This window comes from Lynx canadensis, chromosome A1 (assembly GCF_007474595.2).
Source record: "Lynx canadensis isolate LIC74 chromosome A1, mLynCan4.pri.v2, whole genome shotgun sequence".
Classification (NCBI taxonomy): Eukaryota; Metazoa; Chordata; class Mammalia; order Carnivora; family Felidae; genus Lynx; species Lynx canadensis.
In genome coordinates, this window is record NC_044303.2 from 104240389 (window position 1) to 104255269 (window position 14881).

At 41.9% G+C, this 14881-nt stretch overlaps 1 protein-coding gene across 1 annotated transcript in view; it reads right to left on the reverse strand.

The window, feature by feature from the left end:
- Positions 1 to 1809: 1809 nt before the first annotated feature.
- ALDH7A1 (aldehyde dehydrogenase 7 family member A1) overlaps positions 1810 to 14881 on the reverse strand; it is a 40875-nt gene continuing 27803 nt past the window's right edge. The window contains exons 12-18 of the mRNA XM_030317169.1: positions 13880 to 13964; positions 12364 to 12470; positions 9185 to 9301; positions 8327 to 8424; positions 7799 to 7872; positions 4485 to 4560; positions 1810 to 3625 (exon numbers count right to left, since the gene is read on the reverse strand). Of these exons, the coding sequence (XP_030173029.1) occupies positions 3571 to 3625; positions 4485 to 4560; positions 7799 to 7872; positions 8327 to 8424; positions 9185 to 9301; positions 12364 to 12470; positions 13880 to 13964 (612 nt within the window). The 3' untranslated portion in view covers positions 1810 to 3570. The remainder of the gene's footprint in view (positions 3626 to 4484; positions 4561 to 7798; positions 7873 to 8326; positions 8425 to 9184; positions 9302 to 12363; positions 12471 to 13879; positions 13965 to 14881) is intronic.

Here is a 14881-nt window from a genome sequence, read left to right on the forward strand (position 1 = left end):
CTCCTCACCTATTACACTGAGAACTCTGCAACAACATCTCAACTGATTTACTGAAAAACAGCAGGAGGATCTTATTACTTAGGAAATGAGGTGGTCAGCAACCCTAGAAAATATACAGGAGGTCATTCTGGTAAATTGGGGGGCAGTTCAGGAAGTAAGAGGGACAGCCTGTGTTTTAAGCATTCTAGGTTCATTAAATTTTTAACTGTGTACGACTATTTAAAAAAAAAAAGCTTTTAAAAAAAGAAAAAGCAGAGGAAAAATTTATAACCTTTCTCCCATCCAAGTACTAACCAGGCCCAACCCTGCTTAGCTTCTGAGATCAGACGAGATCGAGTGCATTCAGGGTGGTATGGCTGTAGACTATAACCTAACTTTCTACACTTAGATTGTTAAAACTGTAAGAGATCAACAGATGTGGGGCACCTGGCTGGCTCAGGTGGCACAGCATGTGACTCTTGATCTCCGAGTTGTTAAGTTCAAGCCCCACGTTGTTTGTAGAGAGTACTGAAAAATAAAATCTTTAAAAAAGAAACCAAGCGGGCACCTGGATGACTCAGTCAGTTAAATGTCTGACTCTTGATTCTGGCTCAGGTCATGATCTCACCGTTTTGAGTTCGAGCACCACACTGGGCTCCGCACTGAGCGTGGAGCCTACTTGGGATTTTCACTCTCTCTCTCCCCCCCCCCCAAAGTAAATAAATAAATAAAGATTTTTTTTTTTTTTAAATCAGTAATTTGATTGCATGAAAAGTCCAAAACTTGAGTGCATCAGAATGTGTGAACATTTTCTGGAACTGAAAACTAAATGTCCTGGTACTTAATCTCATCATATATCCTCGTAAAAACCCATTAAGGTCAACAAACAGCAGGGAAAAAAAACAAACATGAGCAGTTACGTTCAAGAGGGGATAAGTAGGAAAAGGGCAGAAAGCACAGTCATCACTGCAAATGCCTACACCTAGCAGGCAGATAAGAGAACGTTACAGTGAAGGCAACAGGAGACAGATCTGTGAGTGTTAGGGAAGGGCAGAAGGGCAAGGAGGCACACTCCTCAGTCCCTTCAGCATTCCCAGGGACAACAAATGCCACCAAGAATGATCTGTGGTTACACAATAGGGAAGAGAGGAGTGAAAAAATTGCACCACACTGCCTTTGAGAAAACTGCCCCATCACCACCGCGTGTGGTCTTCATCACGAGTGCGCCCCTCCCCAAAGGGAAGCCAGAACAATCGAGCATCCCGACGCCTGCCGGTGGAAGCACAAGAGTCAGGATCGTAGGATCAGCCGTCGGGATGCTCTCTCCCCGGCCTGGAGAAGTACAGCAACACGCCAAGAAACAGGGTTCACGGCAGAGTGGGAGCTGGCACGCTAACCCCACCTCCTGTGTCCACACAGGACACACAGGGGATGGGGAACCGGCAGTGCCACTACAGTAGCAGATGCAAGCAGTCATGAGGGGCTCCGTGGAAACGGTGATCACAAAACGCTGCAGGATCGCTAGCACCTGAAAAAATATGACCGTAACAACACACACGGATGGACACCTCCACTTGCTTGCGCCTGGGTGGCTCACTCGGTTAAACATTCGACTCTGGATTTCAGCTCAGGGCATGATCTCACAGTCTGTGGGGTCAAGCCCCACATCAGGCTCTGGGCTCCTAGTGCGGAGCCTGCTTGGGATTCTATCTCCCTCTCTCTCTGCCCCTCCTCCTGCTTGCTCTCTCAAATAAACATTAAAAAAAAAAAAAAACCACTAATAAGCAACTTTTATTTCTTAGGTCAGTAAAAAAGAACAAAGGGAGCCAATTTAAGTGCAAAATTTGTTTTAATAAGCATTGTGACAAAAACATTTCCTTGTAACTGCTAGAAACATTATGTAGAAAAATTATGAATTGGTTTCAAAAAAAGCTTTCAGAATTCGTTTTACTTGGCTTCTACACCCAAGACAAGGGCTGCCAGTCACCCCAGCATGCTAGGAAATCGGCCACCATGTCATGGCTTTAACAGATACACAGGAGGGTGGAGAGCCTCCTTAAATACCTAACAGAAGTTATAAACGTAAAAAACGTTAAGTGAAAATATTGATACAGCTTGTAATTTAGAACATTTGTTTAAAAATAATATGCTGGAAAAACCCAAGATATAAGAAAATATTTCCATCAAAAAATCACCTTGCAGAATTTTACAAAATAATAATGGCCTGTCAGTATATGATTCCTAAAAGTTTATCTCCCTACCTGCATGAGCCTGTTACTATTTCTTTTGTAATTTTAGGCACTATTGATTTTCCACTGAAGAACATGAACTGTCCACCTCTTTGATGTACCCCTGACTTCTTCCGGCCAACAAGCTCTCAAGAGGTACACATCATCAGCATTTTGCTTAATTAATACTCAAGGTTGACAACAGCATGCATTGGTGAACACCAGTCACAGCTACACCATCGGACATATTACGAATACCTTTCCCACCCTGATAAATTTATAACTGCCTGGTTTTCTCATTTGCTTATTACTTCTCTGGGTCATAACCCATTCTTTGCCAGTTGTCCTAATCTGTCCATACATCCTGATGCATCAAATTATCTACAAATGTTATCTTCTTGGAAGGCTTCCGCCCAGCTCCAAACTGGCAAGAGAGTACAGACTGCCAAGACGACAGGAGACCTTCAAGAGCCAACACGGACTCAACAGGAAACCTTGGGATGACCCACTCCAAAGACTCAGCTTCCTGAGAGGAGGAGGCAGATTCTCAGCCACGAACGAGTGAACGTTCCTCAGGTCACTACTACCACATGCTGCCACACACACTGTAGTCATTCTCCCAGAACAAATCCAAAGGCAAATGCATAAACATAATAGCTAAAGTCAATGGTCTAATGTTGTGTAAGAAACCCAGCACACTTTCAGTAGACACAGGCACAGCCCTTGGTGGGTACAGGTTCTACGGCAGGAGCAAAACCTAAGTCCACCATGCACAGCTCTTTTGTGGGGACACAAGTGGACCTGAGCAAGGCAAGCGGTAATGGCGATGAATAACCCTTAGTCGTTTCACACAAAGCAAGGCATTCCCCATGGATATTGCGCTGTGCTCCTCGACGTGCACGAACATCAACATACTCCCTTCAAACACCACTCTTCCCCGCACATGCTCGAGAGTAAGGTGAATCAATACTCACTACAGAAACCTTTACTCACACTCGGCCTACCAAGAAGACTTCCTTTTTCTTCTCCATTCTGTGTTTTTCCAAATTCCTACTATAGCATCTACTAGTTTCTTCTAAATTATAATATAAATTTTTTTTTAAAGCACGAACTACTAGCAACATAAAAATTCACCCAATCTATCTGTTACTAAATATGGCTCATGTTGTGACATCTGTATTTTTATTTGTTTAAAGATAAGTCTCTTGACTTAGTTGGGGCCTCAGGGCTAAGAGATTAGCCAAGCATATTCAAAATAATGCATTTATTTATTCAGGGCAAATCTTAATTTTTCTTTGTCTTCAGAAGAAAGAGTTGTGAGAATGCCTGTGAGCTGTGATGTAACGCCAATTTACTGTCACCTTTACTGAAACTTGATTCCTTGAGCTAGAGGAAGGTCCTTACTGTAGTTGATGGTGCTAGAGGGGAAAAAAATATGAACAAATTACAAAAAGAGTAGTACACACATAATATAGACTATTTTATGCCATTAAGAAAATTTAGCCTATCTGTATATATTACAAGGTGAGATGTCCAAGATACAAGTTGGTGAAGAAAAACAAAATTAGGACAAAGTTAGTATAGATCCAGTGTTAGAGAAAAAAAAAAAAAAGAGGGAGAGAAACACATCTGGGAAAACACCTATCAAACATGTTATTCATAGTCTTCAGGGCACAAGAATATGGGGAATATAATTTTCTTCATTTATCTCTCAATAACTTGTACTGAACTAGAAGGAAAAACATAGATATTCTCATTCCAACAGAAATAAAATACAATGCAATATTTTAGAAAATAAATATCTTGCCTAGTAATTATATACCTATATTTTCTCCTGAGAGGAACAATATCCCTATTATATGGGTCCCAGGGCTCCTGGTGGCTCAGTCAGTCAAGCGTCCAACCCTTGGTTTCAGCTCAGGTCATGATCTCATGGTTTGTGGGTTCAAGCCCCGTGTCGGACTCTGTGTGGACAGCTCAGAGCCTGGAGCCTGCTTCGGATTCTGTGTCTCCCTCTCTCTCCCTCTGCCCCTCCCCTATTCATGCTCCATCTCTCTCTCAAAAATAAACAAACATTAAAAAACTTTTAAAGATAGTTATAGCCTTAGAAAGAAAGAAAGAAAGAAAGAAAGAAAGAAAGAAAGAAAGAAAGAAAGAAAGAACCAAAAGTAAGTGAAGCTGTGCACAGAACAGGAAGTAGAAGAGCTTTTAATTTTAAAAGAGCATTCCAACCAACGGCTCAAAGCCCAAACCCATCCTCCCAAAGCCTGGTCTTACCAAGTGGATCTTCTCATGTACTGTTTCCAGGCATCACTACCAGACTCGCGGCCGCCCCCAGTGTGCTTTTCTCCTCCTAGACAAACACACAAGAAATTTGTATCTCTTGAGCAGTTTGTCTTTACTGGCTCCTACTCAGCAGCACAGAAAGGTACCAAAAGAAGACCAGAGCTACCCAACCAGTGAGTTTACATTTAGCTCAGAGTATCTCCTCTACAAACAAAAAAGAGATCAAATAAACCAAATAAACAGGAAGAAAGAACTAGAAGGGGGGCGGGGGGGGGGGGAGGAATAAAGAGGAAACAAATTTGCCAAGAAGCAAAAGAAAACCAACCTTACCATGAGACAATGTGTTAAAATGGGAAACCTCTAGTTGCTAGAAATAAAATTTTATTTTCTCGTTTATGCTTAGCTATACATTATTATCTACAATATACATACTCTGCTTTTATAATATTTTAAATGCTATGGTAATATCCTTAGATTATAAGAAGTTAATGATTCCATACAAGAAAAGGATACTATGTAAAAGTGTGCCATCAAATCACAAGACATTAAGTCTTGATGTTGTGTTTAGTGATAGATACTAAATACTATACAGATACTAAACAGAGGAGAAAATAGTTAACAGAAGAGCTAAGAGAAAAATCTGAGGGGGCACCTGGCTGGCTCAGTCAGAAGAGCATAAGACTCGTGATCTCGGGGTGGTATGTTCAAGCCCCACACTGGATGTAGAGATTACTTAAAAAAAAAAAAAATCTTAAAAAAAAAAAAAAATTCTGAGGATATCTCCCATATGGAAAAAAACCCCATAAAAACAAAAAGATGCAAAATAGGAGGAAAAAGATAACAAAATTAGACAATTCTTCAAGAGGTAGTATTCAAGTAATAGTTCTAGTAATTAGCAAGAGAAAAATTGGGGTGCCTGGCTGGCTCAGTCAGTAAAGCTTGCGACCCCTGATCTTGGGGTTGTAAACTCAAGCCTCACTTTGGCTGTACAGATTACTTAAAAATAAAATCTTTAAAAAAAAAAAAAAAAAAAAGGAAGGGAAAATAATTGTCAAAGAAACATTACCAAAACGAAACTAGTCAAAACTCCCCAGTACTGAAAATGAGCCCCAATATTCTAATGCTCATCACTGGCCCACTGCCAAGAAAATTTTTTACAGTGATCTCCACTGACATAAAAAGTAGACCCCAAATTTTTTGATATGGGAAAAAAAAGAAAAGAGATCAGATATCAAAGTGGACTGGGCTTTCCAACCACAATACCAAAAACCCTAATGCCCATGGATAACAACGTCACAAATCTGAGGAAACATTATTGCCAACTACACAGGAAATGCACGGCTTGTGATCTTGCTGCATCTGGGAACCTGGCTGCTATACCTTTCCCGACACTGTAAAACTTTCCCTAAAAGATACAAGTGTCTCACTGGGCCTCACCTGTTTTCATACAACAGGGTTTATGTTAAACACCTGCTTTCCTTCAGGGAGTCTGGAATTTTGGTATATGCCAGGGAAAGGGTGCCTAGATGACCAGCCCCCAGTAAACGCTGTGGGCGCTGAATCTCTAATGAACTTTCCTGGTAGATGACATTTTAGGTATTTTGTCACAATCCATTGCTGGAAGAATTAAGCACATCCTGTGATGACTCTGAGAGAGACAGCACTCTTAGAAGCTTGGTTGGTTCCTCTGGTCTCCCCTTAATCTCTCCTGGCATGATAATGTCATGCTACACACACAGAGAAGGAGGGTTAAGAAGGTTCATCTATCCTAACAGAGGGTCAACACATAATGTCTAAAATTGAGAAAGAGTAAGCAGTTAAAACACTACTTTGACGCCTGGCTGGGTCAGCTGGTAGAGTATGTGACTCTGGATCTCAGGTTCAAGAGTTCAAGCCCCAAGATGGGTGGAGAGAGTGCTTAAAATAAATAAATAAAAATTAGGGGCACCTGGATGGCTCAGTTGATTGAGCATCTGACTTCAGCTCGGGTCATGATCTCAAGGTTGTTGAGTTCGAGCCCAAAGTCGAACTTGCTGTTATCAGTACACAACGCGCTTTGGATCCTCTCTCTCCCTCTCTCTCTACCCCTCCCCCCTCCCGCTCTCTCAATCAAAAAAAAAAAAAAAATTGATTGAAAATAAATAAATAAAAACTTTTTTTTTAATTGAAGTAAATTCAAAGGTAAATTTATGTTTGTTTTTTCTCCCCCCCCAGTAATAACCTCAAAGTAGTTGCCTCTGGTAATGAGGAGGAAAAGTGGGAGAACAGCTTTTTCCATCTAAAAAGTAACTGTGGAGGGGAACCTGGGTGGCTCAGTTGGTTAAGCATCTGATTCTTGATCTCGACTCAGATCATGAGCTCAAGGGTCATGAGATCGAGCCCATCTCAGGCTCTGTGCTGACAGCATGGAGCAGCTTGGGATTCTCTTTCTCAAAATAAATAAACATTAAAACAAACAAAAAACTCAAGACTTAGAAAATACAAGCAGAACCCAGTGAAAAAAACCAATTTAGTATTTTATCTAAAATAAAAGATAACGTTGGACACTTAGCACACTGCTTAGCAATTAAAAACCAGAATTTTTCATGTGAAACTTTCTGGCTTATGCCTAAAGCCAAGGGTTCTTAATGCTGTCTGGGTCATGGACCATTTCCCCCCAAAAGAGATGCCATTTCAAGGGGTCACATATCTTAGGTTAAGGGCCCTGGCTCTAATGGGATACTGCACTGGAGAAAAAAGTCAGACCCTGGACAAGAACTCTGCACATGACACAAAAGCTCTCTCAAGCATGTAAGACCAGGTTGTTACCAGGTTCTATTACTCCAGTTTCTTAGTCAAACTTTTCTAAAAGCTACTACTGCTTTTCTTGTGCTCTCTTGATTGTGTCCCCACCCCAAATTCCCAAGCTGGAAGACGGAACTTCCAATACTTAGAATGTGGCTGTGTTTGACAAAAGAAACTTTAAGGAGGTTATTAAGGTTAAATGAAGTCATAAGGAAAAAAACCCATGAAGCCATAAAGGTGGGCCCCTAAAACAACAGGACTGGTGTCCTCAGAAAAAAGGAGGAGACAGCAGTGATACATGTGCTTCCATAGAGAAAAAGCCACATAAGGACCACAAGCCAGGAAAGAGGCTTCAGGAGAAACCAACATTGCCGAAACCTTGCCTTGGCTGGACTCACAGCCTTCAAAACTGTGAGAAAATAAATTTCTGTTGTTTAAGGCACCCAGTCCATGGTATTTTGTTATGGCAACGCCAACATCTAACATACTGCCCCCAACGTGGAAAAGGATTCTTTACATACCAAATGCACCTCCAATTTCGGCCCCACTCGTTGGGATATTGACGTTTACAATGCCACAGTCTGATCCTTTCGGTCTGTGTGTAAAAAGGGAAGCATGGTTGAGAGCAACCCATTAGGAAATTAAGAAACAAAACAAACAACGGACGTCTGGGGGGCTCAGTCGGTTAAGCGGCAGACTTCAGCTCAGGTCATGATCTCCCAGTCCATGGGTTCAAGCCCCATGTTGGACTCTGTGTTGACAGCCCAGAGCCTGGAGCCTGCTTTGAATTCTGTGTCTCCCTCTCTCTCTACACTTTCTCTGCTCAAGCTCTGTGTCTCTCTCTCTCTCAAAAATAAATAAACACTAAAAAATTTAAAAAAAAAAAAAAAAAAAAAAGAAGAAACCCAACAAACAAAAAATCCAAACCTCTAAGACTCTAGATGCTCAAATACTTAATTTCAACTAGGATGCCTTCACTTTCTTTTTTATAAGTCCAATCACGAGACAAATTAGACTTACATAAGTTTTCAAAATAAACAAAGTTATACCCAAGCCAGCGGAAGATTCTGCCCAAATCCTTGGTAAAGATGCTACTTGAAAGTCCCTGTTTTACTTCATTATTCCATGCAAAGACTTCTTCTTCACTCTAAAAGGACAGACAGTGGAATGATACAGAATTCTGGTCCAAGTTCACACTGGTACATTCATAAAATGTATAACTTTAGTGCACAAAAGTAAACTAAAGATTAACCTACTAATTCCGTTTCTCTGATACACAGCTTTGTGTGTTTTTCCCTTAATTGTACTCTGAGAAACAGAGTACATGCTTCCATTCAAGCTACTATGTAAGAATTAATTTACAGAGCTCCAATTATGCACAACCCACAGATCTAACCGCTTACAGTACACTTAGTTACTTAATTCATCCGATGATACAGGTTTTATATTATCCATGGTTTAAAGATTAGGCAAGAGACACTAAATAATTTGCTCAAGAATTTAGTCACACACACACTATTAAAACATGAAATTATACCTCTAGTGACATCATGTAAACCAGTGATAAACCATTTAAGTTTCTTAAACATCATATAACTATAAAAAGACACAATTCTCATTATTTTTTAATAATTTAATAATTAAGAATTCCAATCTTGATTCAATCTCTTGGGATTGCAGAGAGTGGACCTGGGAGGGGTGGCGGTCAGTTTTTGTCCAACCTTAGCCGAGAAGGGCACAGGTGCCTCTCTTTTATTCCCCACAGGCAGTTCTACTTGCAGAGTAACTACCTAAAACCTCCCTATAGGCTAACAGAGTGAAATTACACATACTTTCATTTTCCTTACTCTTCTCATTTGTTTTTTCAACATTAAACTAGAGAAAAAGCAAACAGAACCCATTTTTACCTTGAATTTAAAGACATAAAGGATTGGAGCAAACGTTTCTGTGTGGGCAATGGACGCATCGTGGGCCAGACCTGTCACAATGGTTGGTTCTACATAATTTCCAGGGCGATCCATAACCTTCAGTAGAGAAGTAAAATCACAAGAATGAAAGCATTTTGTCTTCTGCTACTTTGGGTCATCAGATACACTCTTTGCAGTACTTGTGGAGGAAAATTAAAAAAAAACAGACAAACACCATCTACAGGTGAATTATTTCCCAAAAATAACGTCATCACGAATGAAAACGTTCTCTGCCTCCTATCGTTCCTAAGTTAGTCCGTCAGATAAAAATAGAAAAAAGAAGGATGAGGTTACACTGAAACACCGTTACAGGTGGCTTTTTAAAAAACTTATACAATGTAAAAATACGTCATCTGTACTGTCTGTGTTTTAAGACTGTAATGTGAGGGGCGCCTGGGTGGCTCAGTTATTTAAATGTCTGACCCTTGGGCACCTGGGTGGCTCAGTCGGTTAAACGTCCGACATCAGCTCAGGTCACGATCTTGCGGTCCGTGAGTTCGAGCCCCGCGTCGGGCTCTGGGCTGATGGCTCAGAGCCTGGAGCCTGCTTCCGATTCTGTGTCTCCCTCTCTCTCTGCCCCTCCCCCATTCATGCTCTGTCTCTCTCTGTCTCAAAAATAAATAAAATGTTAAAAAAAAAAAATTTTAATGTCTGACCCTTGATTTCAGCTCAGATCATGACCTCACAGTTTGTGGGTTCAAGACCCACATTGGGCTCTATGCTGACAGCATGAAACCTACTTGGGATTCTCTCCCTCTCTCTCTCAAAATAAATGAATGAACATTAAAAAAAATTACAATAAATAAATAAAGACAGTACTGTGTCCACCATCCCCAAATTCCTATACTGAAGCTTTAACCAGTACAGTGTGACTGAATTTGGAGACAGAACATCTATTTATTCATTTTTGAATGTTTTTTCTGAGAGAGAGAGAGAGAGAGAGAGAAAGCACGTGTGTGCACATGACTGGGGAAGAAGACAAAGAATCCAAAGCAGGCTCCAGGATCTGAGCTGTCAGCACAGAGCCTGACACAGGGCTCACTCCCACAAACTGCAAGATCATGACCTAAGCCGAAGTTCAATGCTTAACTGCCTGAGCCACCCAGGCACCCCTGGAAATAAAATCTTTACGGAAGTAATTAAAGTTCAAATGAGGTCACATGTGAGGGGCCCTAATCAGCCAGAACTGACATCCTTACAAGTGGAAGAGATACCAGAAACACAAAGGAAAAGCCATGTGCGCACACCAATATGGTGGCCGTCTGCATGCCAAGAACACAGGCCTCAGCAGAAACTCTGCCAGGACCTTGATTTTAGACTCAGCCCCCACAACGGTGTCAATTTCTGTCATTTAAATGAGCCAGTCTGCCCTAGCAAACCAATACATACTGTACAAAAATCAAAAGCCCCAAGAGTATACTGTAGACACTCTCCTAACCAACCTCCATGGAACCAAATTACTAGTTCATGTCCACTTAACTAATAGCTTGCATTCCTTCTGTAAAATACTCTTGATGCCCATGGTTGGGTGGTCTAGTCTCCACTGTGCTCGTGTTACTCTTTGAGCTGTGTGTCTTCAAAGAGTCAACTGTATCAACTCCCAATCCCATGCATGGCAGCAGTATCTATTACTGTAACACCACATTGCATTACATAACTTAAGTACATGTTACACAAAGAAAAAAAAGTAACACGGGTAACAAAAAATACACAAATATACAAACACACCTCTATTTAACAAGGCGTGTGTGTGTGTGTGTGTGTGTGTGTGTGCGCGCGTGCTCTGCTGTCAGCAGGGCCCGCTTCTGATCCTCTGTCGCCTTCTCTCTCTGCCCTTCCCCAGCTTGCTCTCTCTCTCTCTCTCTCTCAAACAAGCAAACATTTAATGCGGTGCCTTGGTGGTTCAATCGGTTAAGTGTCTGGCTTCAGCTCAGGTCGTGAACTCATGATTCATGAGTTTAAGCCCTGCATCGGGCTCTCTGCTGTCAGTGTGGAGCCTACTTCAGATCCTCTGTCTTCCTCTCTCTGTCCTTCCTCACTCCCACATGTGACTTACTTGCTCTCTCTCAAAAATAAACACTAACAAAAAAATTTTATTTTTTATGTTTTTAAATGTTTTATTTATTGAGAGAGAACAAGTGAGCAAGAGAGACAAAGCGTGAGTGGAGGAGGGGCAGAGAGAGAGGGAGACACAGAATCAAAAGGAGGCTCCAAGGCTCCAAGTTGTCAGCACAGAGCCCGACACGGGGCTCAAACCCACAAACCGTGAGATCATGACCTGAGCCACCCAGGTGTCTCTAACAAAAAAAGTTTTTAATAAACATTCAAAAAAAAACAGAGGTATAAGTTCCCAAATACTAAGATACATATTTTTAACAGAGCTTTGTATTGTGCTATGAAAACCTTCTACCCTGTGTTTGTTGTTCTACACAGGTCGCCGCGTGTCCACTGACAGACGTTTCAAAGCTCTATGGGAAATGCAAAGTTCAAAGTTCCATGGGAAACGTGAGTTCAGAACTCGGCACCACTACAGTGACCATCATCAGGGCTAAGATTTATGTAATACAAAAATGGGAGTACACCATCAATGGAAAAAAGAAACCCCGGAGTCAACCCAGTGACTAGACCAACACACTGCCCAACCAAATGGTCAACCAGTTATTTTTGTCGCCTTTATACCAAATTGCCTTATAACCGATTGGTTATCCAACAGTAACGTTTGTGGTGGAAACGCTTGCAGCCAAGAGATCTACAGCGAAACTGCTTCATATCCTTTGATTTCCTGCCTTAACTGACTTTTAAAAGTAACCACTAAATACAGATTCTGGTTGCTCTGAATACAAAGTCTTGTACTGTCCCATGGAAAGGTCTCCCTTCCATACAAATTCCCAGGGTCTCAATTCAACAGCCATCACGACTCGGAGTTTCTTGTGTGTCCTTCCAGAAGTGTTCCATGCACTTTATGTTGTCACTCATTGAAACACCTATTTCCCCCTTATGAAAAGATGGAGAAGGCAAAGTCAGTAGTTGGGGGACCCTTCGCCATCTGCCCAGAGCCCTGCTCAAGCTGAAAGGAAAGGAAGCAAACGTCTGTCACTACTGAGCTGGGCTGTCATTACCTTGCCACCATAGACCACAGTGCCACCTTCTTTCTTTGCTTCCTCCACTGCTCCAAGAAACATGCTCACTGACTGTTTGGTGTGGAGTGGCCCGTAGAGGACATTAGCTGCAGAGAAAAAGGAATGTGTGTCATTTCACCCCAAAAGGCATCATTATTGTTAGAAAACCTTTCCCAATGAACAGCCCCACCCCTTCAGACAGCCTCTCAGTGTAGACAAGAAGTCAGCAAACTCTTCTGGTAAAAGGCTAGACAGGAAATAGTCAACGTCCTGCATGACACAGGCTGTCTCTGCCACAGTAGTCACAGCAGACACTTAAACCAGGGGGTTGGACTGTGTCCTGCTTAAAGTTTCTCTACATAAGCAGGTAGTGAAATCTGTCAATCCCTGGGTTAAAGGAATGGCTACCAATTAATCAGAGCGCCGCACTAAAAATATACGATCCGTTTATTCATGACCATGAGATCATGCTCTAAGAAGTTCACAGGCTCAGGAGCTGGTGTGGAACAGAACAGGGAAAAAGAGATGCAGCCCTATATGGCTGCTGTAATCCAGACCATTAAAAGTGGCCAGCGGACAGGGGAAGAAGGGAGATCTAGGGAGGCCTCAGGGGACTCTTAGAGCACCAGTCACGGGAAAAGCGGGCTGAAGAGGATTCCAGCGGAAAGAGTAGCAGAACGGAGCGTGGACACTGGGAGCTCTACAAGAAAGATGGGAAAGCTGGAGCTCAGGGAGCAAGGGAGGAAATGGTACACAGCCAGTCAGGGGGTGGGCAGGGGAGGAGGCAGAGGTCACATCATGAGAGACTGTGAGCCTGATCCAGAGAGACTTGGAAGGGATCCAGGATTCAGCTGAAGAGCCATTAGAAGTCACTGGAGTGTATGAAGCAGGAAAATGAATTATTTCATCTAATTACATGTTTAAAAAAAACATTCTGGCTTCTCTGGAAGGCAAAAGTGGAAGCAGGCAGGTCAGGGAGGGGACACTCTTGCAGCCTTCCATGAGAATGGTGGTGGCTTGCACAAGGGTCATAAGAGTGCAGAGAGGGGCGCCTGGGTGGCTCAGTCGGTTGGGCGACTGACTTTGGGTCAGGTCATGATCTCACAGTTCGGGGGTTCGAGCCCCACATCTGGCTCTGTGCTGACGGCTTGGAGCCTGGAGCCGGCTTCTGATTCTTTGTCTCCCTCTCTCTGCACCTCCCCTGCTCGCGCTCTCTCTCTCTCAAAAACTAAATAAATGCTAATAAAAGAAAAAAAAAATTTTTTTAAAAAGAGTGCAGAGAAGAAGCTCGTCAAAGTCATCCCATCTGAACATCATCTCTTGAGACTCACCCACCAGCCTACATCAAGCACCCAGGATCCTAAGCTAGGAGCAGACTTGATGCCCCACGTGCCCGATAACCTGCTTCATATGCCCTCAGGCCTCTCAGAAAAGAAAAAACAAAAAGTCTGAGATAGAAACACTGGTAACACCAACTGTCAAAAAGAAATACCTTTGAAATCAACCAGATACTCACAGTCCCAAGGGTTCCCCACACGGATCTGTGCATAGGCCTTTTTAAGTCTATTTACAACTTCATCATGGATGCTCTCATGTAAAAACTAAGCGATAAAAGAAACATTCAAGGGAAGATTCAAATAAACACATAAATTTGTCAACAATGTGCGATTTTTATTAATAGTACTAATTTATAGTTCATACTAGTTCTTAGACACTGTGATCTCTGAAAACAAAAGCAAACAAGTATACGTTCTTTAATTATTTAATTCCTACTTTTAATAACTACATTAAGATAATAAATTTCCACTTGGTAGATGTTAAACAGAAATCATAAGCCTTGTCTTTACCAAGTTTCTAAGGACCTGTCTGGCCAAGCTTCACACAGCAATTATGCCTGTTTTTACTCTAAAGCATTCAACATCTTAATTACCAGAGAACCTCAAGTGTATCTGTCCCAGTTGTGGTGAACACATATTGACAGCTGTTTGGTCTGCCTTGGTATGGCTGTTGTGTAATAGCATGCTCTCGGCGGATTAGGTCTCCAGAGGGAGGACTCAACCAGGAGGACTGCCTTTGGACTCACACTAGGTAGGATGTGAGCTCCAAGCTATGTTCCCACTGACAGGGGTGAACTGGTCCAGCCATCCATTCTCTGGGTCGGTTTTCATGTAGCAAATGGATTGGCAGTCATAGAGAGGTCCACAGTACTGGAATGGGTTTTTCTACACATCACTGTCCCTATGAAAACCAATCTGGGCAGTGACTAATAGCATCCTTTAATGTTTAACACTAAATGTAAAGCATGGACTTGTATACTTTCTCCAAGACACAAAGGAAAAGTAAAACTTAGCTGAATATACGAAGGCTTGACTTCCATTTCATTTCACATATCATTAAAATTATAATCTTTTGGACGACCTGTTTCCTTCTTAGCATTAGTGTAATAAAGGTCTAAAGTAAATTCAACAAATTGTAAACATTCTATGAATATCGTATCTCAGATGTTTTTGGAGAACAA